The 25,063-nt window shown below is 53.4% G+C and overlaps 2 protein-coding genes across 14 annotated transcripts in view; one reads left to right on the forward strand and one right to left on the reverse strand.

Annotated features, from left to right (window-relative positions):
* The window catches only part of PGS1 (phosphatidylglycerophosphate synthase 1), a 47,249-nt gene that overhangs the window by 20,344 nt on the left and 1,842 nt on the right, over positions 1 to 25,063 (forward strand). For 2 of the 13 annotated variants that reach the window (XM_063617346.1, XM_063617350.1), the window contains 4 exons: positions 554 to 732; positions 3,400 to 3,921; positions 14,881 to 15,029; positions 19,516 to 19,645. In XM_063617346.1, coding sequence (XP_063473416.1) covers positions 554 to 732; positions 3,400 to 3,921; positions 14,881 to 15,029; positions 19,516 to 19,635 — 970 coding nt within the window. In that variant the 3' untranslated portion in view covers positions 19,636 to 19,645. The other 11 variants (XR_010115551.1, XR_010115552.1, XM_063617349.1 and 8 more) reach the window with 11 other exon arrangements.
* DNAH17 (dynein axonemal heavy chain 17) overlaps positions 23,598 to 25,063 on the reverse strand; it is a 152,947-nt gene continuing 151,481 nt past the window's right edge. Inside the window, exon 81 of the mRNA XM_055240980.1 lies at positions 23,598 to 24,059. Within this exon, the coding sequence (XP_055096955.1) occupies positions 23,812 to 24,059 (248 nt within the window). The 3' untranslated portion in view covers positions 23,598 to 23,811. The remainder of the gene's footprint in view (positions 24,060 to 25,063) is intronic.

The following is a 25,063-nucleotide window of genomic DNA, read 5'->3' on the forward strand; positions in this document are numbered from 1 at the left end:
CCTGTAATCCCACACTTTGGGAGGCTGAGGCAGAGGGATCACCTGACGTTAGACATTCAAGACCAGCCTGGCCAACATGGTGAAGCCCCGTCTCTACTAAAAATACAAAAATTAGCTGGGTGTGGTGGCGCACACCCGTAATCCCACCTACTCGGGAGGCTGAGGCAGGAGGATCACTTGAAGCTGGGAGGCGGAGGCTGCAGGGAGCCAAGATCATGCCACTGCACTCCAGCCTGGGCGACAGAATGAGATTGTCTCAAAAAAAAAAAAAAAAGCCCTGCGTGGTTAGTTGACTTCGTGTGTCTGCATCTCTTCTTTTCAGCCAGATTGTCGGCTCCTTGAGAGGAGGAGCCTGTGGGTCACTTTGCTATTTCACCTTGGATCGACTCTGGCTTTGTCTTTTGCACATGTTCATTGCTGGGTAGCTATTTGTTAACCATCCTGACCTGAGTTTGTCACACTCCTGCTAGTTCACCTGAGACCTGGGTCACCAGGACACGCTGCTGCATACCCTTGCCTGAGTCCTCCTCACCTGCGTCTTCCCTCCTTATAGGGCAAACCTGAGTGACTCCTACTTCACCAACCGCCAGGACCGCTACGTGTTCCTGCAGGACTGTGCGGAGATTGCTGACTTCTTCACGGAGCTGGTGGACGCGGTGGGGGATGTGTCCCTGCAGCTGCAGGGGGATGACACGGTGCAGGTGGTTGATGGGATGGTGCATCCTTACAAAGGTAGGAGCTGCCGCTGACACCCTTCTGTGGCTGTGGGTGGGGTGGAGTGAGGGCCCAGGAGAGCACACCTCTGGGTGACCCTGCCACAGGCATAGGGGACTTGGGTGGCAGGGCTTCATTCTGCTTTTGTCCTTGAAGCCAGACAGATGTGACTCACTGACCATCAGTCATGCTCTGTGGGTGAGAGAGCCGGCCCGGGAAGGTGGGAGCGTGGGCTTGGGACTCCTACTCCTTGAGGTGGAGTCACTCAGGTTTGCACTATAGGGAGGGAAGACGCAGGTGAGGAGGACTCAGACAAGGGTATGCAGCAGCGTGTCCTGGTGACCCAGGTCTCAGGTGAACTAGCAGGGGAGTGACAAACTCAGGATGCAGTTAACAAATAGCTACTCAGCAATGAACTTGTGTGCCTGGGAGAGTGACCCAGAGCCTGCCCTGCATCACAGGAAGCAACTAGGCCAACAGCTGTTCGCCTAGGGCCCATTTCCCCAAGCCTATCACCGGGGCCTGTGGCTCCCAGCTCCCTTGAGCTCTGTGGCCCCCTGCCTGGAAAGTGAAGTGGAAGAGCTCTCAGCTCTGCCCACTGGAACCAGGCAGGTTCTGGCACGAGTGTTCTGGGGCATTTGCATTCCTGTGATTCCTGTGGCTGTGGCTCCCCCATGGCCTTTAGAGGGCTGCTGCTGGATTTGCAACAGTGTTCTGAACTTGGGGAGGAGGAGCTGAACTTGGACCTTGTTGGGAGAAGAGCTCTTCGCGTCTTGTGGACCTAGAATGGAAGCATTTAAGTGGGCCGTCTGGTGGAAGCCCTGTCCTTGTGTCAGGGGAGCCCTGGGCCTCAGACCCCGACTGTGATGGTGTGATGCTCTGCCTGCCGCCATGCTCAGTTCCTACCGTTGTATTTTGAATTTCATCCATAAAGAGCTTGTGGAGCTCTCTATCTCTCTTGCTGAGTGCCTACCTGGCATCCTTAGCTTTGCCTTTTGGCCCAGAAAGCCTAACATATTTACCATCTGACCCTTAAAGAAAATGTGTGTGGATCCCTGGTCTAATGTAATGGGCCAGGCATGGATATGAGAGAAAACAGGCTGCGCTTAGGCCAGGATGAGAGCCAGCACGCTCGGAGCAGGAGCGGGGAGACTCGAGCCCAGCTGTGCTTGGGAGAGTGAGTCCACAGAGAGGCTCAGGGTGTGCTCAGGGACCCCGGCGCTCCTCCCTCCCGCAGCCCTGTCCAGCATGCGGCAGTGTGACTCCTTTCTCCCCTGGAGGGTGTTGGCATCAACAGGCTAGACTCCCGCATGGGCTGGTCCTTCTCTTTGTTCTGTAGCCCAGCCCTAAAAGACGCCGAGTGTCTGTTCCTGCCCTCAGCTCAGACCATGCAAGCTGGCAAGGATGACCTGGGACAGCCCCCCTTCCATGTTTCACTTCCCTGATCAGCCTTGCCAAAGCCTTGTTTTATCAATCCTTTATTAGACAATCAACTTTGGACAGTTGATATTCTCCATTTTTGTATCGTTTTCATTCTAGTAATTTCTATTCATGTGTATATATACACATACGTATGTATATATTTTTGAGATGGAGTTTTTTGCTCTTGTCACCCAGGCTGGAGTGTGGTGGCACGATCTCAGCTCACTGCAACCTCTGCCTCCGAGGTTCAAGTGATTCTCCAGCCTCAGCTGCCCGAGTAGCTGGGGTTACAGGCACACACCACCACACCTGGCTAATGTTTGTACTCTTGGTAGAGACAGGGTGTCACCAGGTTGGCCAGGCTAGTCTCAAACTCCTGGCCTCAGGTGATCTGCCCGCTCCAGCCTCCAAAAGTGCTGTGCTGGGATTATAGGCGTGAGCCACTGTGCCCGGCCTGTTCTTATTTTTATTTTTTGCTTCCCTATACTGTATTCTTGGTTTTATTCTATTGTTTCTTTCCCGTCTTCTTGAGTTGGAGGCTTAACTCATTAATTTTCAGCTTTGTCTTGTCTGATAATAGCATCTTTCCCTTCAGTGTGTCTGCGTGGTCTCCTGTCACCAGTGTCTTGTCCAAATACAAAAGGCACCCCATGCAGAGCCTGAGCCTGCCCGTTCTTCCTCTCTCCCAGGCGCTGTTACTGCTGTGGGAAGCTTTCCCACATGGTGATGTGCTTATCCAAGCTGATGGCTTGCCCTGTGACCCCATCTGTGGAATATGCACGCTCCTTTTTTGGTTATACTTGCATGTCTTTATTTGACTGAGCTTCCTTATTGAAGTAGAATATGCACCCCGAGCACCAGTCGCAGGTGTACAGCCATGAACCTGTTCCTAGTGGACCTGCTTCCTGGAGGCCCTCTGTATGTCCCCCACAAGGAATTATCCCAAAGGTAACCACTATCCTGATTTCTCTCCCTGTCAGTTTGTCTTGCCTGGTTTTGAGCTTGTTTGTAATTGGAATGATATGTCGACATGCCTTTCACTTCTTCCTGAGTGTGGGCTACTGTGGACCAGGCCCTTGTCTTGGGCAAGCTGTATCCCCAGAGGATCCTCGCTCTGGGCTTGGGGTCCTGGGCTCACTCAGCGAGTGTTCAGTGAACATCCAGTTGTTGCACCTGCCTATCACATGCCCTGTTCCCTGAGCTGGGCAGAGTCCAGACCCTCCATTTCTCTTCCCTTCACTCTTCTTTCATGTCTTCCTCTAGGTGACCGGGCCGAGTACTGCAGGGCAGCCAATAAGAGGGTCATGGATGTGATCAACTCAGCCAGGACCCGCCAGCAGATGCTGCATGCCCAGACCTTCCACAGCAACTCTCTTTTGACCCAGGAAGATGCAGCAGCTGCTGGGGATCGCAGACCAGCCCCTGACACCTGGATTTATCCGCTGATTCAGATGAAGCCCTTCGAGATTCAAATCGATGAGATTGTCACTGAGACCCTGTTGACTGAGGCGGAGCGCGGGGCAAAGGTCTACCTCACCACTGGCTACTTCAACCTGACCCAGGCCTACATGGACCTGGTCTTGGGCACTCGGGCTGAGTACCAGATCCTTCTGGCCTCGCCAGAGGTGAATGGCTTCTTTGGGGCCAAGGGGGTGGCCGGCGCCATCCCAGCGGCCTATGTGCACATCGAGCGGCAGTTCTACAGCGAGGTGTGCAGCCTGGGACAGCAGGAGCGGGTTCAGCTTCAGGAGTACTGGCGGAGGGGCTGGACGTTCCACGCCAAAGGTGCGCAGTGGCTGGCTGGAGGATGGCCCAGCGTGGGACAGCCACAAGCATGGGCAGTGGGTGGGGAGCCCTGGCGCCTGCCTGTTAGAGTGCTGCACTTCTCCCCTCTTACCTTCCCAGCAGCCCTTGCAGGCACATCATAGCTGTCCCATGACTTAGGGAGAGGAGAGCATTCATCTCCCCAAGGGGATTTTTTTTTTTTTTTTTTGAGACAGTCTTGCTCTGTTTCCCAGGCTGGACTGCAGTAGCATGATCTCAGTTCACCGCAACTTCCACTTCCCGGTTCAAGCAGTCCTCCCACCTTAGCCTCCTGAGTAGCTGGGACTACAGGCGTGTGCCACCATGTCTGGCTAATTTTTGTATTTTTGTAGAGATGGGATTATACCATGTTGCCTAGGCTGGTTTTGAACTCCTGAGCTCAAGTGGTCTGCCTGCCTTGCCTCCCAAGAAATGAATTTCAGTTGCCGTCTCTTTTATGCATCAGAGACTGTATATGGTCACATCATTTGGTGGCTGTGGTAAAGATGTGGTGACATAATCTCTTCTAAGAGATGGAGAGGAACATGTCTTAGCCATGAGACGGAATGTCGCTCTTGTCGCCCAGGCTGGAGTGCAATGGTGCGATCTTGGCTCACTGCAACCTCCTCCTCCTGGGTTCAAGCGATTCTCCTGCCTCAGCCTTCCGAGTAGCTGGGATTACAGGCCTGTACCACCATGCCTGGCTAATTTTTTATTTTTAGTAGAGATTGGGTTTCTCCATGTTGGTCAGGCTGGTCTTGAATTCCCGACTTGAGGTGATCCGCCCGCCTTGGCCTCCCAAAGTGCTGGGGTTACAGGTGTGAGCCACCATGCCCGGCCCTTAGCCTTGTCTTGGTTGTCAGAGTTCCTGCTCGTTGGCAACTTTTTTTTTTTTTTTTTTTTTGAGACGGAGTCTTGCTCTGTTGCCCAGGCTGGAGTGCAGTGGCACAATCTCGGCTCACTGCTACCTCCGCCTCCCGGGTTCAAGTGATTCTTGTGCCACAGCCTCCCTAGTAGCTGAGATTACAGGCATGCACCATCACGCCTGGCTAATTTTTGTATTTTTAGTAGAGATGGGGTTCCACCATGTTGGCCAGGCTGATCTTGAACGCCTGACCTTGTGAGCCACTTGTCTCGGCCTTCCACAGTGCTAGGATTACAGGCGTGAGCCACTGCGCCCGGCTGGCAATGCCTTTCCCAGGGAGAAAGAGGATTCATTAGGGATCATTTGTTTTGGCATCAGCAGCCCAGTTTTCCTGTCTTTTCCTCACTATTGGTATTGTTTTTTTCCCTATATGCCAATGTCTGCCTTTTTTCCCCATAGCTGAGGAAATGGAGGCTCTATGCACAGTCTTGCTGGTGGGGGTGGTAGGAAGAGGGTCACACTCTGCATTGCATGTTTATCCCTCTCAGGCATCTGGCGGAGCAGCCGAAATGGGGCAGAATCCCAGGGGCAGCTCTCCGAGACATGGTACAACGTGCTGGAAACCTTGTGCTTAGCAGTGGGCTTACCCCATGGCCTCTTAATGCTGGGAGGGTGCCCGCCTCTAGCAGCTTGACCATAACTCCTTTCTGATGCTGGGGACCCCCAATCCCGGGGCTAGTCTGTCTAGAGAAGGGGAAATGGTGCCCGGAGGCCCCTGCGCCATGAGTATATCCCACAGCTTTTCTGGCTTCTCCCTGGGCAGTCCAGAGGCCTGTTTTGCTCCTTCTCTTGTGCTGGTCCTAGTGGCTTTCGGAAGAGCTGAGTGAGTGGGAGGCCTCCACGGATGGGGCCTCTAGGCTGTGGATCGCCGTGGGCACACAGCTGTGTTGTTGAGACTTGAGGCACTTTCTGGTGCTCAGGTGGTTTGTTTTTGTTTTTGTTTTTGTTTTCTTTAAACCAGTGTTTTTCAACTGGGGGATGCGTTGTAAGAAATACTGAAGCTGGCCGGGCGCCGTGGCTCACGCCTGTAATCCCAGCACTTTGGGAGGCCGAGGCGGGCAGATCATGAGGTCAGGAGATCGAGGCCATCCTGGCTAACGTGGTGAAACCCTGTTTCTACTAAAAAAATGCAAAAAATTAGCTAGGTGTGGTGGCGGGCGCCTGTAGTCTCAGGTACTTGGGAGGCTGAGGCAGGAGAATGGCGTGAACCCGGGAGGTGGAGCCTGCAGTGAGCTGAGATTCCGCCACTGCACTCCAGCCTGGGCAACAGAGCGAGACTCCGTCTCAAAAAAAAAAAAAAAAAAAATACAGAAGCCCAGGTTCCCCTAGACCTTCATCCAGCTCTGTGGGGATTGAACCCACCATGGTGTTTGAAAAACGCCCCTAGGAGATTCTGATGCCTTAAGAACCACTGTCCCAGCTTGGAATGGGAAGCTTGTGGCCTGTCCAGGGCATCCCATGTGGTGCTTTGAGGCCCACAGGCCTGTCTAGGCAGGTGGCATTGTTTGGTGCGGGAAGTGACTGCCACACTGTCCTGCAGGGCCCATCCTGGCATGTGTCGTGGCTGAACCAGGCTGGTGGTCAGTGTCTCAGGGCAGGTGGCCCCAGCCTGTGGTGGGTGTGGAAAGTATTTTTGGATTGGCGTTACTTCTGGGAATAACAACAGTACCCAGGGATGGGGTATTGAAAGAGTTGGCCAGTGGGGCAGCTTTGACCTTTGGGGAGGCCTCAGACCCACACTGTCATGTGTTGGAGAGGTGCAGAGGAGTGGCTAGGCGTCGCTCTCCTCGACTGCACTGTGCTGGAACGATGAGGAGGCCCCTTAACTCAGCCTGGAGGGTGGGAGGCTCCTCACCTGTGGCTTCTGACTCTGCCATGGGTTATTTCCCTGAAGCGGCTTTGATAAAAGTGAGCTGACTCCCCAGTTACTGCTGAAACAGAAACACCCAACCTGCTTTTCCGGTGCGTCTTGCCTTTTCCCGGACTGATGTGCTTCTGCCGCTCCCTCTCTCCTGCCCTGGTGCGGGTGGTGGTGGTGGTGGTGGGGGGTGCCCTGCAACCCAGGAGTGCTGGACGAGTGGGAAATTGGGGATGATCTTACAGCTGGATCCCAGGGCACGTGCCCGTGTGAGGGATGGCATTGGGGGATAGTTGGCAGAGGTGGGTGAGGGATGGATGGTGCATGGAGGGGGCTGCTGCTGAGCAGAGGGGCTTCACCCTGAAGCCAGGAACCAGAGGTCAGAGGTCACTTGATGCTGAAGTGAGAGGCGAGGGTCCTTCCCTGCGCAGTGGTTGTGTCCCTAGTGGGATCTTAAGTCAGCACCTCTTCGGGCCCATCTTTTGATGGTCTCTTCCTCCAGGGCGGCCTGTGTCAGGTGAGAGATGAGTGGGCAGCCGCTGGGTGCCTGTGGATTTCGATGGCTGGCCCAGTGGACCATTTCCTGACTGTCTACTCTTTGCAAAGCGCTTGCTGGGTACAGGCTATTTGCCTCTTTGGGTGTGTCTGTGTTTGGGCCCCAGAAAATTCCTGCCGGTGGCTATGCACTGATACCTCCACTCCCTTACTTAACAGGCTCCTGTGGGACAGGCCTGGGCTGATCTCAGCTCTTTCTGCTCCCAGAAGCCCTTGGGCAGAGGTGGGTAAGCCAGGACTGTGTGGATTCCAGATCCTCGCCCCTCAGACAGCACTCTGCTGTCAGCACAGCACTCTCTGGGAGCCAGGCAACAAGAGGCTTCACGGAGTGACTGTGTTGAACTTGCTGGTGGCCCCATGAGTGGTGATGCAAGGAAGCGCAGCATGGGGGGAAGAGGCACCTTCTCATGTGAAATGACCCCGTGGCTCACCAGCTGCCAGTGGATTTATGCAGTCTGGTGACAGAAAATTCAGAGGGCTGGCGTTTATTCTTTAGTGTTTTCTGTGTTGTCAAGTACTGCCAGGACTGTCTGGCAGTTGCTTAGATGCCTTGTTGGAAAGATTCTTGTGTGATAACCATTTGCCGATCGTTCAACAGCCTGATACACCTCTTTTGCATACTGTGCTGATTTCTTAACATGTTTTATGTATCAATCAGTCAATTAGTCTTTCATGTATCTCTATCACTTTCAATAAATTGAGATGTTTCTAAGAACTAGAGGAACACTCAACTATTTAAAGGCATGCACTAGAGACTTCTTTTGCAATATGGTTTATCTATTTCATTCTTACTTGGATTTTTGTAAAGGGTGCCTATTTAGAATACTCAGGAGAAGCCATGCAAGTGTGATTTGGCGTAGGGATTACTAGACTTGAAGTCTAGAAGCCTGGTTCTGAGTCCATATTTACCTGTGGCCACAGCTGAGGGGCCTGGCTTAACCTCCTTCCTGTGCAGTCGGGGGATGGCTCTAGATTGTCAGGAGGACACGGGGAACAGGGCTGATGTTTGACTTTCTGTAAAATAACCGTATGGTTTCTAGGCCAGATGAGGCACCCTGGGGGGGTGCGTGGAGATTGAAATCACACTGGGGGCCGAGGGCCGCTGTGCGTCCCTGAGCGAATAGATTGGCAGAAGGGAGTGGGGTGGGGGTCTTGGATCCCTTGGTGCTGTGTCTCTGGCCTTGCTCCCTGTAGTTCTGTTGTGCTGATTCGGTTGTGAAGGAAGGTGCTGCCAGGCCTCTTCACCTGCATCGCCTTGGCTTTGGGAGGTGGGGCTGAGTGGGCATCTGGGTTGGATCTCAGGCAGGTGGCAGTTCCTCTGATTCATGGTTGTCAGTTTCCTGTTGCCTGGCCCTCACTCCTCGCCCAGCAGGTGTGGTGGGACAAGGTTCTGGGAGCTGGGGTAGAATTTGGACTCTTAACGGGAAGTGCCTTGTGCTGCCGCAGACACATCTGGATGGGTGCTGAGCTTTCCTTCCCAAACCTGGTCCTGATCGGGGGTGGGGTACAGGCAGGAGCAGCTCGGCCTTGTCAGCCATTGAAAGTGTGGTATCTGCTGGGTGCCAGTAAGCTCACCTCGAGGTCTTGAGAGGCAGCTGCAGGGGAGGCTGGGTATGAACTGTGTCAAGCCAGTTCTTCTGTCTCTCTTCATCTTTCTGCTCCATGGAGGTGAGGGACAGAGTGAGTGGTGCCCATCCCATTATCACATTCAGGCAGGAGCCACGCTGTGCTGAGCCAGGCTGTGTCCATCTGCTGGGACGTGGGCTCTGCCCTCTGGCGTGCATTTCATGAGGAAGATCAGAAAATGAGTTTTAACGTGTTGACTTCAATTTCTTCTGGACGCAGTATTCTAGCACTAACAACACAATGTGGGTGGCTAGGGCGGAGCAGGGTGTTGGATTAAGAGATTTCTGGCTCATGCTGACAGGGAAATCTGTTAATGGTTGTGAGAATGTCACTATTTTTATTGCCTTCCTGATAGGCCAGTTGGCATTCTGCCCAAAGGTGAACTGATGGTGAGAGGCGGGCAGCCCCACCCTCTTTGCCTAGGCCACACGTGGGGCGGCTCTCCCCTGGGCACCCAGTGGGTGTGGTAGGGGTGCTGTGACCGTGCAAATTGCTCGCCTCAGGCTGAGCACACACACCAGCCTGTGGGCCCTTACAGTTTGTCAGAGCTGTACTAACGTCAGAGCAGGCGAGCGCTTACCCTGTAAGGATAAGACTGGGATGTCTTCTGTCCCCTCCGTGTTTTTATTGGAGTCTGAGAACCCTGTGAGATTTATTGCAGAATACCGTGGGAGTGCTTGAGGGAGGAGTACATGTTCATGCATGTACTCTTAAAATGTTCGTGCACTTCTGCCTTAGAACTGCAAAGGCCTGGCGCGGTGGCTCACGACTATAATCCCAGCACTTTGGGAGGCCAAGGTGGGCGGATCACCTGAGGCCAGAAGTTTGAGACCAATCTGGCCAACATAGTGAAACCGTGTCTCTACTAAAAATACGAAAATTAGCCGGGTGTGGTGGTGCATGTCTGTAATCCCGGCTACTTGGGAGGTTGAGGCATGAGAATCACTTGAACCTGTGAGACCGAGGTTGCAGTGAGCTGAGCTCGTGCCACTGCACCCCAGCCTGGGCGAGACTCCGTCTCAAAAACAAAACAAAAAAACAAAATAGGCCAGGCGCAGTTGTAGCTTAACGCCTGTAATCCCAGCACTTTGGGAGGCAGAGGCGGGTGGATGACCTGAGGTCAGGAGTTTGAGACCCAGCCTGGCCAACATGGTGAAACCCCGTCTCTACTAAAAATACAAAAATTAGTGGGGCATGGTGACAGCTGCATGTAATCTCAGCTACTCAGGAGGCTGAGGTGGGAGAATCGCTTGAACCCAGGAGCGGGAGGTTGCAGTGAGCCAAGATCGCGCCGTTGCACTCCAGCCTGGGTGACAAGACGAAACTCTGTCTCAAAATGAAATAAAATAAAACCAAAACTTCAGAGCTTTTTTTTTTTTTTTTTTGAGACGGAGTCTTGCTCTGTCACCCAGACTGGAGTGCAGTGGCATGGTCTCGGCTCACTGCAACCTCCGCCTCCTGGGTTTAAGCCATTCTCCTGCTTCAGCCTCCCCAGTAGCTGGGATTACAGGCACGCACCAGAATGCCCAGCTAACTTTTGTATTTTTAGTAGAGATGGGGTTTCACCATGTTGGCCAGGCTGGTTTTGAACTCCTGACCTTGTGATCTGCCCGCCATGGGCCCCAAAGTGCTGGGATTATGGGGGTGAGCCACTGCGCCTGGCCTTCAGAGCTTTTTTTACACTTAATTTGACCTTTTTTGGGAGAGACATTGTTACTCTCAGTTTGTTTATTTTATTCAAACAGATATTTAACAAATACCATCTGTGTCCCAGGCATCATTCGGGACATTGGGAATGGATCACTGAGTACCAGACAGACTAACTCCCTGCCCTCCTAAGGCTTATAGTTTGATGGAAAGCAGATAATAAGCAGATGCATCTCTACAAATATCAGGGAACGAGTCACGAAGAGCAGAGCAAGAGAAGTCTGCAGGCTGCTGCAGGATCTGTTACAGGGGGGCTCAGGGAGGGCCTCTGAGGAGCAGACACTCGGGCAGTTGGCCTGAGTGAAGAGGGAGCATCCATGCCACCGTCTGGGGCCGGAGTGTCCTGGCAGATGGGACAGAAATGAGAAGCCCCCCCCTCGACCACATGAGGCTTGCAGAACACTCCCAGGGCACTGGGAGTGGTGGGCGCTGGGAGTGGTGGGCACTGAGATTGGAGAGTTGGCAGGGCCTGTTGGAAAGGGCTCAGAAGCCATGGTGCGAGTGCTGAGGGAGCGCTGCCATGGAGGCCAGGAGTGCCGAGGCCTGGATCAGCCTTCCGCAGGGCAGTGTGACTGTGCAGAAGGGCAGGGGCAGGCGTCCTTTCTGAAGAGGAGGCCGAGCAAGGAGGCAGCAGCAGTCCCAACTCCAGGTCCTCCTCTGGTGTCCCCGCGACACTTGATTTATAGTGAATGTGGAGTAGCAGCCGCCTCTGCTTCCCCTGCACCCTGCCCTCTCTGGCACCCAGGGCTGCAGCATTTATTTCTGCCCCATGAACTGCCAGCAGTCAGTCCCTTCCCAAAAGCACTTGGTCCGCAGAGGGCTGCTTCCTCCCTCTGCAGACTATCAGTCTCCCTAATCTGATGGTTCCTGGAATAGTAAAGATGTCAGGCCCAAAGGTCAGGCCCTGGGATGAAGAGTCGGGCGCGATAACCAGTTTACAGCCTTGGACTGGGGAACAGATTTCCCGACAGCGAGTCCCAGGCGTGATAGTCTTAGCCCTGTGTATACACAGCCTGACATCCTGACTGGTGCTGCAGGTCTGACCGGAGCTCCAGACCGCTCAGGCCTAGGGTGAGGGAGATGAAACAGAACCTAAAGGGCTCCTGCTTTTTTTTTTTTTTTTTTTTTTTTGAGATAGGGTTTCTCTCTGTTGCCCAGGCTGGAGTGCGGTGGGGGTAATCTTAGCTCACTGCAGCCTTGACCTCTAAAAGGGCTTTTAGATTCCCCTTCCCTCGTTGGAAACTTCCTAGTTGTCCTCAGGGCACAGACCAATGGCTAAAACTCCTGACTTGTGAGCTGAAATCTTGAAAAACTATTTTTCCCAGCTGCCCTGGCCTGTGGGGCACGCTGGGGTATGGGCATCTCACAGCAGCACCCTGTGGCATCTCTGGACCTGGCAGGTGCTTGACTCATGCTGTCTCCTTAGGGCTTCCCAGAGGGCATCAGACTGGCGTGTGGTCGTTATTTTCTTTCTGATGGAGAAAGATTGCAGTGCAAGTAATTCTGGCGGGGAAGTTGATGGGCAGTCTCAGGTACGTTGAAAACATGAGCTGCCTCTCTAATCCTGAGCACTCACCTGCTGAAAAACCCTTATTCTTTCTATATGGGAAACATAGACATAGAGACTGTCTACAGATACATAGACCATCTCTCTTGGGGTCAGAAATGAGCAATAGATGGAGAAGCGGTTGTGCATATGATGAAGTTGTGCACTGGCGGTGGCCTGCCTGCCTCTGAGCTCTGGCCTCTAAGTGGCCTCATAAAGAACCGAGCCAGTGCTTAGGTGGATTTGGCAAATAAAAAGTATGTTTAGAACCACACACCTCCAACCTTCCCCACCAGATTCTGTGGTCTAGGAGCTGTGGGGTGGACGCCGAGTCATGGTGGCGTGACACAGAGCAGCCTGACCCTTGTCACCCATGTGGGCGTGTGGCCTTCCTACTCATCACCGTCACTCTTCCATCAGTGGGCTCAGGAGAACCAGCTGGACAAGTCACACTGAACAGACCCAGTGTTTTAAGAGGCTGATCTTGTCATCAGAAAAGTTGGAATGAGCAACGGCAGGTGGGAGGAAGCTCCTGTCTTTGGTCGGAGGCTGGCTGACGCCTGCCTTGCACCTTGTCTTGCCAGCTCCATGCTCTGGGGAAGAGGGGGTGGGAGGGGGGCTGTGTGTACGAGGGGCCACGAGTGCTGTTCTGCTTGGACCAACCTGGGCAGCGTGAGCCATCTGGATCAGAGCCGCCAGGGGAAGGGGGCAGCCTGCCCACACCTGTGGTCCTGTGAACGGCCTGCACGGCCAGTGGCCCAGCGGGGCGGTACTGTTTATGGCACGATGCACACAGGCCAGCAAGTGGCTTTGATGTGGCCCTTGGAGGGGTGGAGACAAGCCCATTACAGGAACAGGCGCAGGGCCTCGTCACCTCTTACCCAAGATGTTCTTGGAAATGTTCTTGCTCTGAGTGAAGATTAGGAAACCGTCTTCTATTTTAGGAGCCTGGTGTGTGTTACGTACTGTGTGGACTCGCCCATGACGATTGTGTGGGTCCTCTGAAAGGGGCGTGTCAGGGGGAGAACTTGACACCCCATGGGGAGGGGCAACTCGGGGATGCTGGGATTAGTGCAGGGCACCCAGAGGAGCCGGTGGTCACCTGCTTACCCTCACTCACAGCTGCGCACACCACTTAAACTTGCTCACACCTGCTTGTTCTTGCTCACACCTGCTTGTTCTTGCTCACACCTGCTTGTTCTTGCTCACACCTGCTTGTTCTTGCTCACACCTGCTTGTTCTTGCTCACACCTGCTTGTTCTTGCTCACAGCCACTCGTTCTTTCTCACGCCCGCTCCCCCTCCCTCACGCCCGCTCCCCCTCCCTCACACCCGCTCCCCCTCCCTCACACCTGCTCACTCATTACCTCTCACCCCCACTCACACCTGCTCACTCTCATTACCTCTCACCCCCACTCACACCTGCTCACACTGACATCAGGCAGGAATTTCTGGGAGAAGCATTCTTGGTGCCGGTGAAGGGCAGCACGGAGGGAAGTCTTGAGCTCAGGCCGAGCCTGGGTGCCCTGTGGGAGGGAGGGAGGGAGGGCGTCTCAGGCAGCACGTGTCCTTGGGATGCTAGGTCTTGGTAACAGCGTTTTTAGAAGTAGTTCTGATGGGTGCTGGGCTGTAGGAGTCGGCCCTGGACCTCGGGAAGGTGTGGAACGGGGTGCAAAACTGTGCCTGTCATCTCAGGTAACACGTCAGTATTCTGAGGACGCCTGTGGCCTTGTTACAGAAATGGCCCCGTAGTGTGGCTCCCCCTGCCACACGGTGGCACCCCGTGCCCTGCTTTTTCTCCAACTGTAATACTGACTGGCTCATTTCCCAGCAAAAAGGGGGATATTGTTCTCTGGGTGTGACAGAAACTTACAGGGCCCTTTAGCTTTCTCCTCCATTGCCTTTTCCAGCCAGGAAGTCCCTGGGCCCTGTGGGCAGTGATGGCAGAGGTCTCAGGCCTGGACCCCCTTTGTCCTCACAGGGTTCTGGTGCATCAGCAACTTGAAATAGGGAGGCTGGGTCAGGGAGACTCACTACATGTTCCTCAGTCAGAAGGACACAGACGGCCTACCCAGGACCTATAAGGCAGCCAGCCTTCAAGGCAGACCTGTTCTTACCAGCCACTTTTGCCACCCCGCATGACAACCCCACATCTGCTGGCTTGGGTCGCGTGGTTGTCCTTCACCATCTGCCATGTTGTGCGCTGAGGTGGCTGCTTCTGAGAAGCACATGTGAGCTGATTCTCAGTGCTCACAGGAAGGGATGGCCAGTGCAGGCTCTGAGCTTCGCAGGCAGTGTCAGCAGGTCTGGATGTGCAGAGGCAGTTCAGAGTGGGCTTCGAGGCCCTGAGCTCTCTGGGGGAGAGGTCAGTGGGCAGCTGGGCAGGGGTGTGTGAGAGCAGGCCTGCAGGCGGCGTCACCATGTTCTCTCTGGGAAAGCCTGCTTCTTGTCCTGCTTGGGACACAAGGCCACAGTGTGAGTGGTGAGAGCAAAGACCAGCAGTTGAGCTGACGCTGCTCCCTGATCCTGGGTCCCTGCTTCCTGCTGCGCCGGGGTGGGGGTGGAAGAGCGAGTCCTAGTGTGGCCTGTCCGCCGCTCTGCAGCAGCCCCTCGTGTCCAGGCACCCAGGGCGGGCTGCCTTGCTCTTAGATCGCAGCGGCGTGTGGAGAGGACTTCGGCAGATGCTGTGCTCATTTCCTGTCTGCACATTTCCTTTTCCCCGCAGGCCTCTGGCTGTACCTGGCAGGGAGCAGCCTGCCCTGTCTCACGCTGATTGGCTCTCCTAATTTTGGGTACAGGTCAGTTCACCGGGACCTGGAGGCCCAGATTGCGATCGTGACGGAGAACCAGGCCCTGCAGCAGCAGCTTCACCAGGTTGGTCGCAGCAAGTGGGATTTCCCAGGGCGCTGAGGGTGTGGCTGGGGGCCCAGGCTCACCGTGCTGTGGGGCTGCCCTGAGAGCTGTTTCCTGAGGCAACGAGTGAGACTCAGAGCAGAGCAAGAAAGACTCTGGGTCTCCAAGAGTGCAGTGATGGGTGGCTGAGCCTTGGAAGATCATGCCTGTGACTTCCCAGATGCTTCGCACCCCATGTCCTGGGGACTTTTTCTTTCTCTGCACTAGAGGAGACCACCATTTTCTCCCTGGGACCTTTCCCTTTTAAGAAAAAGGGTCAACTGTTAAAGGTTCGGCATTGGAGCTGGGCGTGGTGGCTCACGCCTGTAATCCCAGCACTTTGGGAGGTCAAGGTGGGTGGGTCGTCTGAGGTCAGGAGTTCAAGACCAGCCTGGCCAACATGGTGAAACCCCACCTTTACTAAAAATGCGAGAAAGTAGCCGGGCATGGTGGCGGGTGCCTGTAATCCCAGCTACTCGGGAGGCTGAGGCAGGAGAATCGCTTGAATCTAAGAAGCAGAGGTTGCAGTGAGCCAAGATCGTGCCATTGCACTCCAGCCTGGGCAACAAGAGCGAAACTCTGTCTCAAAAAAAAAAGGGTTCAACAGTGGTTTCGGCCCTGCTTTGATAATAGTAGCCCATTTTCTCTTTGAGGGAGATAAAAGAAGGTTACCAGGAGTTGGTGAATGCTTCGGGATGACCCTCTATTTGATGACCTGCGACAGTGTGGATAGACTTGAAATGGGAGCGCGTTACCCTTTTGTCTGAGACGTTGATGGTACCTTGGGGTCATGAATTTGTGACCTTTGCAATAACACTTTTCCATGGAAGGGACCAACTTCCCTTTTCCATTCCTGGAGATGCAGATAACACTGCCGCAGGCCAGAGCCCAGAGGCATCGGATGGTAACTTTGTGAAGCTTTTATGCTCCAAGGTTTGGGAATAACTGTTGCAAAATTGTCAGAGCCTTTGTTGATGGATGAGGAAATGGTCACTGATGTGTTCTCTGGGATCTGTCCTCCTGCAGCCTGGGAATCTTGTCAGTGACTGATTGGGGCCTTGGTGCCAGGAAAGGCTTCACGACCATGACAGGCACAAGAGGAAGTGAAGCGGTCATACTCTGGGTGGGCCAGTGGGGTAATGGGTTTGCTCAGGTTTCTTCCTACAGTGAGGTTTACAGCAAATGACTGAGGAAGCCCCCACAAGCTGAGAGATTCCAGTAATAGGATGACAAGCTGGCCTTGGAGCCAGGCTAGTGGGAAAGACCTGAGCCTGCAGCTTTCAACAGCAGGCTTTCCTGGACTTCTGCTTTAATTGCAGAGAGCCGTTCACAGAGACTTCCACTGTAGCTCTGCGCCAGGGCGGTAGAGAGTCCTTGGTGACTTTGGCCAGGGGCCAGGATGGGTTCTGCGTGGATCTGAGTTGCTTGGGGGAGCAAGTCCTCCAGGCCTGTGCCTGGGGTCCTGGTACTGACCGTCCTCCCCCACTGCCCTAGTAAGGGCACTGAACCCACATCCTGGATCTTCAGAAAAGCTGGGGCCGCTTGTGGTTAGCAGCTGCTTTCTCAAATGACATATTTGGGCTATTCTCTTTTTCTTCCCAAACCTGAATCCCAGGGGCTTTTGCCTGTGGGAGGGTGGTAGCCTGCTACTATAGCTCTTCCATTCTTTAGGGATAGACTGATTTCTCTGCCTGTGAAACGCAGAAATATGTTTCCGGATAATTCCACCTATGCTTATATACTGGGACGGCAGCTGCTCTCCTGAGCCCTACAGTGCCTGGTCCCTAGATGCCAAATCCTGCTGGGACTGCCCAGCCTCTAGCCTCCCCACAACCCAGAAAGTCCCTAAAGCCCCAGCCACCGTGGGCTCCCTGCTTTCTGAAGCTGTCTCTGGAGATCTACTTGGGAATTCAGGGAGGGGCCCTCCTATTCGTGTCACATTGGGCACTGGGAATGGGGAGATATTTTTATCAGAATCTGAAGTCCCTCCCTCCACTTAGTACATACAATAAACACTGAAAGCTTCCTGGTTTTGTTCAGGGAACACAGTTTGCCACTTGTGACCCAAGAAAGACTCCCTCGAACAGCGTCGTAACCTTGTCAGCTGATTTCCTTCTCCATCCCTGTTGTGGAGTCTGTGAGGAAACCTAAGTGTTTCTGGTAATTTAGTTGCAATCTTGGCGGGGTATTCATTTGAAGACGCAAAGCTGGAGCCAGGTCTGTGGAGACTCCTGCAAACCAGCCCCCTGAGACCAGAGCTGGCTCTTCCATCAGGCACGTCCAACCAGGGATTGGGACTCAGCAGCAATTAGGAGGCCCCATGTCTGTGATGTGTGGGGCTGTGGGGCTGCTCAGTTGGGAGTGTGGCATGGACCCACGATGGGGCCCACTGAGCATGGGACAGGGGCGGGGGAAATGAAGTCGGGGCCTGGCTTTCCCCAGCTCTTGATGGGAAAAGCCAAGGCCACATTCTGTAGGGTTCTGGAGTGTGGGGTGACCCCTTCCTGACCCCCCAGGGCAGAGGAGTTGCCAGGGCTGTGTCCTCCCTCCCGGCCTCCTCAGCCTGGAGTGTGCCACCTTGAGTGGCACAGGCCACCACTGCTGCTGTCCTGCAGTTGGCACTGTGCTTCTGTGGTCATCACCCGTGACCCTCACGGCAGTGTGGATGTAGGTATGGCCTGGACGTTACAGAGGAGAGCGCTGGAGACTCAGTGGAGGAGAGAGGGCTAGAGTCATGGTGCGACTCTATGAGCGCTGCCAGGCGCCCCACTGAGGAGAGAGCACTTGGAGGGTAGACTCTTACAAGAGAAGCTTTTCAAAGATCCCAAACACCATTTTGGACAAAGCATATATAAATTTTTTTTTTTTTTCTTTTTAAATGGAGTCTTGCTCTGTCGCCCAGGCTGGAATGCAGTGGTGCGATCTCGGCTCACTGTAACCTCTGCCTCCCGGGTTCAAGCGATTCTCCTGCCTTAGCCTCCCGAGTAGCTGGGATTACAGGTGCACGCCACCACGCCCGGCTGATGTTTGTATTTTTGGTAGAGACGGGGTTTAATCATGTTGGCCAGGCTGGTCTCGAACTCCTGACCTCAAGTGATCCTCCCGCCTTGGCCTCCCAAAGTGCTGGGATTACAGGTGTGAGCCACCGCACCCGGCCGCATATATAAATGTTTTTAAACCTGTTTTTAAATATGAAATTAACAAGTGTTCACTATAAAAATTAAGAAAAACGGAAAGAAACTAACCCTTTCATGTAGGGAAAACATTGAAGCCATTGTGATGATCAGCTGCCTGCCTTCTGTGTACAGCGCATGGAGGCAGAGCTTTAAGCATCAGATGACGATTCTGTTGTGTGCGTGTATTTCGTGTCCAGCTTCCTCTGCCTGCCGATTCTGGGCACTTTCCCATACGATTAGGTCAACATTCTTATGGCAAAAACTGGTTTGTCATATGAGTTGTTAGTAAGTTTGTGGTGAATGCTGGTTTGTCATGTGAGTTGTTAATAAGTTGACTGTTGGACATTTAGGTGGTTTCCAGTTTTTCCTTGTTATAAATATTGTGATAAATATCTGTATATAAAAATCTTAGTGCATAGTGATTTTCTTGGGGTAAACTCTTGCAAAGGGAGCTTTATAAGGTTCTTGATACCTGTTGCCAGAGCTCACTCTAGAAGATGACTTGTCCCCCTTGCCCTCAGCACTAAGTGTTCATCAATGTGGGGGATAATGACATCACAGAACAGCTTTGTGCCAATTTGATAGAAGAAAAACTGTGTCTCATTTAAAAAATACCTCATTTTAATTTGCATTACATCGTTTAGTGAGGGTGAACATTTAAAATATTTTTTCCACCAGTTACATTTCTTCAACTCTAAATTGAAGAAATTTAGAGTCCTTTACATGTCTTGGTCTTAAAAGCCTTTTGTTTTTTTTTTTTTTTTTTTTTTTTGAGACAAGGTCTCACTTTGCCAACCAGGCTGGAATGCACTGGCACCATCACAGCTCACTGCAGCTTTGACCCCCCAGGCTGAAACCATTGCCTGCCTCAGCCTCCCAAGTTGCTGGGACTACAGGCACACACCACCATACCCGGCTAATTTTTAGAATTTTTTCATAGAGATGATGTCTTCCCTGTGTTGCCCAGGGTGGTCTCAAACTCCTGAGCTCAAGCGATCCTCCTGCCTCGGCCTCCAAAAGTGTTGGCATTATAAGCTTTAGCCACCGTGCCCAGCCCTTAAAAGTCTTTAGGAACACGGCTTCTTAGCTTTTTCTAAGGAATGTTTGACAGTGGCAACTTGTAGGGCCTGGTCTCGCCTGCCACCAGAGCACCCTGGGAATCTCTGGGCCAGGTAGACATGGGAAGTCAGGGTTTTCCAGGCTGGCCTGAGGGGCTGGGCTGGGGCCAGCCGGCCATGTGGTGTGGTGCCGGAGGGGATTCCTCACTATTCCTGTCTATTCCTCTTCCTCAGGAGCAAGAGCAGCTCTACCTGAGGTCAGGTGTGGTGTCCTCTGCCACCTTCGAGCAGCCGAGTCGCCAGGTGAAGCTGTGGGTGAAGATGGTGACTCCACTGATCAAGAACTTCTTCTGAGGATAGACAGGTGCTGTCTCTAGCATCACCTCAGCAAGGTTTTCCCGGGAGTTCACAGGTGGGGCAGGTGGTCGTTCTGACTCAACCAGAGCTCCCAGAGGGCTCTTTGATCCCTTTCTCAGTTAAACACAGAGCAGCATCTTCAGGGGCATGGCAGCTGTCCTCAGAGTTAGAAGCTGCATGCTAAATTAGGCAGTCTGTTCACTTTCCATCTGGTACCCACTCCACTAAGTCCCAAGGTGCCTGTGCTGGGGTCAGCAGTGGCAGCCTGTAGTCCGCTTCTGCTCTCCCTTCCCGGGGGGTCCTGAAGCAGCCCTGGGGCAAGGGCTCAGGGATGACGGGGCAGAAAGGCAGATTGAGCCCCTCCAAGCTGAGCACACTGGTGCAGGAGATGTAGACGTGGGAGGAGGAGAGCACGGTTGCTCGTGGGAGCGGCTCTGGCTTGCTTCCCTGGCCAGCTGCAGTGCACGGGGTGGGGCGTCGGTGGAGCCAGACCGTGGGCTGCTGCCTGGACGCCTCGCTCACATCCCTGTGCTGCGGTTACAGAGCTGCGCCCTTCTAGACTCTGGAAGTTGAGTAACAGGACCCGCTCTGCCCACCCAGGAGGGGCCTGCTGCTTCCCCAGAGGCCCCAGTGGGGTCCCACAGTCACCTGAGGTACCCCTGGACCGTCTTGACGCCTAGAGGTCCGGGCAGGGGGTGGCTGCTGAGTGACCTTTTGTGTCCTGGATCCCTCAGGGCCTGGACTGCACTCCAGGTGGGGTCAGGCTCCCGAGGCCCCTGCTCTCTGGGTATGGATGTTGTGGGTAGTTCTGTTGCTTTGGATGGTTGGGCCTTTGGATGGCTTGTGGGGAAGGGACGGTGAGGAGTCAAAGATGAGCCACGGCCCATGTGGCCGGCACATGCTCTAGTGCTGGCACCTCATGTGTGCAGCGTGGGCTCCCTTAGTGCCTGACACCTTAGTTCTCCGCCAAATCTCATTTTTTTAAAATGTGTAGTTTATCTTGCAGCTTTTCCTAGTTATTTATTTTAATTACTTTTAATTTTATTTGAATAATAATATGTGCAAATGTAGAGAGTAAAACAACACTGCAGCCATTTGCTGCCCTCCCTTCCCCCAGGCAGCCACTCTTGGCTTGTTTCTTCTGATGTGCACGCGTGTCCGTATTTCTAAATAACGTGCATATCCTGCTATCTTCCCCCAAAATGTATGCTTAACCAAAACAGCACCAGTGTCACTCCTGAAACAATAATTACCAAGAATGTCTTAGTATCATCAAATACCTAAATGGTGTTCACAATTCCAGTTGCCTTAAAATTTTTTCGGTTATTTGACTTGAAGTCCAATTAAGGACTACACCTTACGATTGTTTTTTCCCTAGCAATTTATTTTTTGAAGAATGAACTTTATTTTTATTGGATCTACTTAAACCATTTTTGTGTCACCTAGTAGCAGGAGATTTTGAATACACGTCATGTGTGTTTATAAAGCCAGCTCTCCACATCCCCCAGTGTCTCCAGGAGCCGTTTTTGTGACCTCACTGCCTGATCTCTTTATCTTCAGGTGCTTGACCCTTGCACAGAGAGAAGCTTCCTGGGCTACAGGGCATGGCCGCCTGTCCTTTCGGGGGGTGAGATTAGATTTAGTCCTTGTACTTTGCCTCTCTAGAAGCAGCTTCCTGCCTTTCCCTCCCGAGGGCTGGCAGCAGTCACTGTCACCCTTCATGGGGTCTGAAAGGTTGCATGGGCTCACCTGGTCTTAGACAAGGACAGCTGCAGCTTCTGTACTAGGCAGACCTGCAGTTTGAGTGGCTGGGGATAGGTGGAGTGGCGGCCTGGCCACAGTGCCCTGGGCAGCAGCACATCAGTTAACACTGTTTGCCTTCCAACTAGTTATTATAGCGTCCTGTGGGACGAGTAGACTGGAGGAGCCAAAGGAATGTGCAGGGGCACTGGGTTTCTGTTTGGAGAGAGGCTCTCGGTAAACAGAGTTCGCATTCCTCCAGATTCTGTGGGACCAGAGTAAACATCATTGTGCCACAGCCAGGCTTAAGCAATCTGCAGTGCCGTTCCCGCAGCGCACACTGCTCCCTCTGTCTCTGCTAATGACCTTCGAGGCTGTCCTCGGCAGGTTCCCCTTGAGGAGCTCCTCACACCAAGGCTCCCTAACTCTGCAAAGCAGCCGGAGCAACAGAGAGCAGTGGGCGGTGGCCACCACAGTGCTCCCGGTGTTCTAGGTGCGCGGGGCTGTCGTGTTCCAGTCCCTGTGTTCCCTGTCGCTGGAGTGCAGCTTAAGTGTGAATCATTTCTTGGAAAGTTTAGAGATAATTTTGTCAACTACCCACAATATGTATGTGTAGAATAGATTACTTTCTTATTTCAGGATCTAAAGGCAAAATGGAAAAACTTCACATTTTGTGGTTATTACCAGGGACTGAAGTGAGTTGCCCGGTGGCCCCTGGCAGCTTTAGCTCCTCTGATCACATGAAGGGCTGCAGTGACCCCTCCTGGCCAGCAGAGGTGTTGGCCCAGCTAGGCTGGGGGAGGCTGAAACTGCTTCCTTCTTTGCAGCCGCAAAGGGCTGGATTCCTTGGGCGCCAGGAAGGGAGGATTTTTCTTCTCCCTCCGATAGCCCTACTGGGCCCTAAAAGATTGTTGTGAATCATTACCCTCAGAATTTGGACTTTCTAGATGCTTCTTAACCCATGATTTAGGTGGGTAAACTTGGAAAAATGTTTTTGCAAAACTTGATGATCAAGCTGAACTTAGAACAATATTCCTAGTGGGTGTGTTTGCCTTTTTTCCCCCTTTTGAGACAGGGTCTCACTCTGTCACCCAGGCTGGAGTGCAGTGGCATGATCATGGCTCGCTGCATACTTGACCTCGTGGGCTCGAGTGACCCTCCTACCTCAGCCACCTGAGTAGCTGGGACCACAGGCACATACAACATTCCCGACTAATTTTTTGTATTTTTGATAGAGATGGTTTTGCCGTGTTTCCCAGGCTGGTCTTAAACTCCTGGGCTCAATAATCCTGCCGTCCTGGGATTAGAGGCGTGAGCTGCTGCACCGGCCTGCTTTTCTTTGAAGCCTAAGAAACACTGAGGGCCGGGCACAGTGGTTCACACCTGTAATCCCGGCGCTTTGGGAGGCTGAGTTCGGTGAATCACCTGCGGTTAGGAGTTTGAGACCAGCCTGGCCAACATGGTGAAACCCCATCTCTACTAAAAATTAAAAAATTAGCTGGGTGTGGTGGCAGGTGCCCGTAATCCCAGCTACTTGGAGGTTGAGGCAGGAGAATCGCTTGAGCCCAGGAGGTGGAGGTTGCAGTGAGCCGAGATTGCATCATTGCACTCCAGCCTGGGCAACAAGAGTGAAACTCTGTCTCAAATGGTCCCTCTGGGATCTGTCTTTGACGTTTGCCGCTGTCTCCCCTCATCCCCCAGGTTGCTAGTTAATTCTTTCCCCTTGTGCCTGCACCCTGCTGCTAGCCTAGCTAGCCTGGCCACCTCACTGCAGTGTCCTGCATCAGCACAGCCACAGAGTCCTACAGGTCCAGGGCTTGCTTGTGGGAACGGCTTGTTCTTCTAGACTCTGGGGGTGGGGGCGGGGGCTTGGGTGTGTTTCCTTACTTGCAAAAGGTCCTGTTGTTTTTGGGAGCGGAGAGTAATGGCGGAGGAGACGCTGTGTGGAGGCGGCAGCTCCTGTGATGGGGTAACGCCCTGTCCCCTCATTGGCAGGTGGTTTGCACGTAGCATCAGGCCAGAGGGTGTGAATGCCAAGCCCTCACCCCACATGATGCTCGTGTTAAAAGCAAACCCCACTGACCCCCCAGGAAGTCAGGATTTGGGGTTCGCTTCCTGGAATGCTTACCTCTGGTTGCTGGGAATTGGGGCCTTTCCCCAAAGCCTGAGCCGGGCCTCACAGTGGCCATCAGACACAGAATGGAGTCGGATGGGCACAGCTGAGTGGCTCCACTGGCTTTAATCTGCCCCGCCTCTTCCACACCAACCTCCACCCTCTGGTTAGCTCAGATGTGCTTGGTTACAAAGCACCTTGATTATTAAAAGAACAAAAAACCACCACCAGTTCCTGTAAAGAATAAGTCACAGGTGCACAGGTGAAGGGCTGAGTTGTGGTCCAGCCCCAGGGAGTGTGGGCTGTGAGGCAGGAGTGAGCTAAACCTGTAGGAGCAGCGCCACGGCTGCCAGGATCCACTTCGCTGCCTTCTCTTTGGTCTTCAAGTTAAAGGTCCAGACATAGGTGGGGCCGCGGATGCGTGTTTTGTACACGGGACACTCATAGATGTTCTTGGTCTCCATGCGGTCCACAGGAATGGCCTTGATGAAGATGACAGGCATGGCCGGGGTCAGCTCCTTCAGCCGCGCTTCAGCGATGACTCCAGTCTGGGTGTCCCAGCGAGCCCCTGCAGGGACAGTATGGCTGAGGGTCAGGTGTGCTGCCAGTAAGTGAGGGAGGGGTCCTCACACTCCCCACCCTTTGCAGAGATGGGCTCCACCCCAAAAGGCTTCAGGCCAGGTGCCACAGCTGGAAGCAGAGGCCTTTGTAGGTGATGGCATGCATGTTGTAACTACCCCGTCTCACTGGGCACAAGGAGCAGCTCAGCTAAAGCCCTCGGGTTCCATCCGTTTAAGTCTGTAGCATTGTCAGAGCCTCATCTGTCAGCCTTAATGTCAGTGGCAGGAAGTCATAACTCCAGCTAAAAATTAGAGTAAAGTTCCCTGATTCTTCATGTGTAATGTCTGCCCTATGTGTACATACACAATGTAATGATACATCTATGCATATGAATATTATTTGCCTTTAACCAGACTATGCTGTTATTTCTACTCGCCCTATTTAATGTTGTTTCTATTTCCTGTCTGAAATCTCAAAATAAACATGGAGAGCTTATCTTTGGTTGTGTGGGAAGTGGGGTGCCTGAGCCGTTGCTGGCCCAGCCCTGCCACCCCACAGGTAATGGGGTGACGTTAGCTGTTGAAGGGGACAGGTATGTGGTGGTGGCATTGCTGCTCAACGCAGAGGCGGGCTGAGGCGATGGCTGGCCTTGGCGTCCTGTCTGACCTCTTCTGTGTAGCAGGACAGGGGTGATGTGTGGGCGGACTTCTCACAGGTGCCCCAGCCTCTTTTCCCTTGAACCCTGTGCTCCAGGAGCCGCAGCAGCTGGGGAGTGGGTGAGACTGGGCCAGCCAGCATGCCCTGGAGTCTCAGCGCAGCCACAAAATGCACTTCTGTACTGGGCTGATGGCTCCATGGCAGGGAAGGCCTGAGCTTTTCAGCGCTTTTCATCAGGTCGGAGCCGCTCTCTCACACGCTCTGCTGTTTTCAGTAAAGCAGAGGCCAGGTGACTGGGGTGTTTTTGGTCTCCTCCAGACCCCTGCACATGCCCTGAATCCTCTCAACCCTCTC

The sequence above is a fragment of the Symphalangus syndactylus genome, chromosome 14 (genome assembly GCF_028878055.3).
Source record: "Symphalangus syndactylus isolate Jambi chromosome 14, NHGRI_mSymSyn1-v2.1_pri, whole genome shotgun sequence".
NCBI classification, from domain to species: domain Eukaryota; kingdom Metazoa; phylum Chordata; class Mammalia; order Primates; family Hylobatidae; genus Symphalangus; species Symphalangus syndactylus.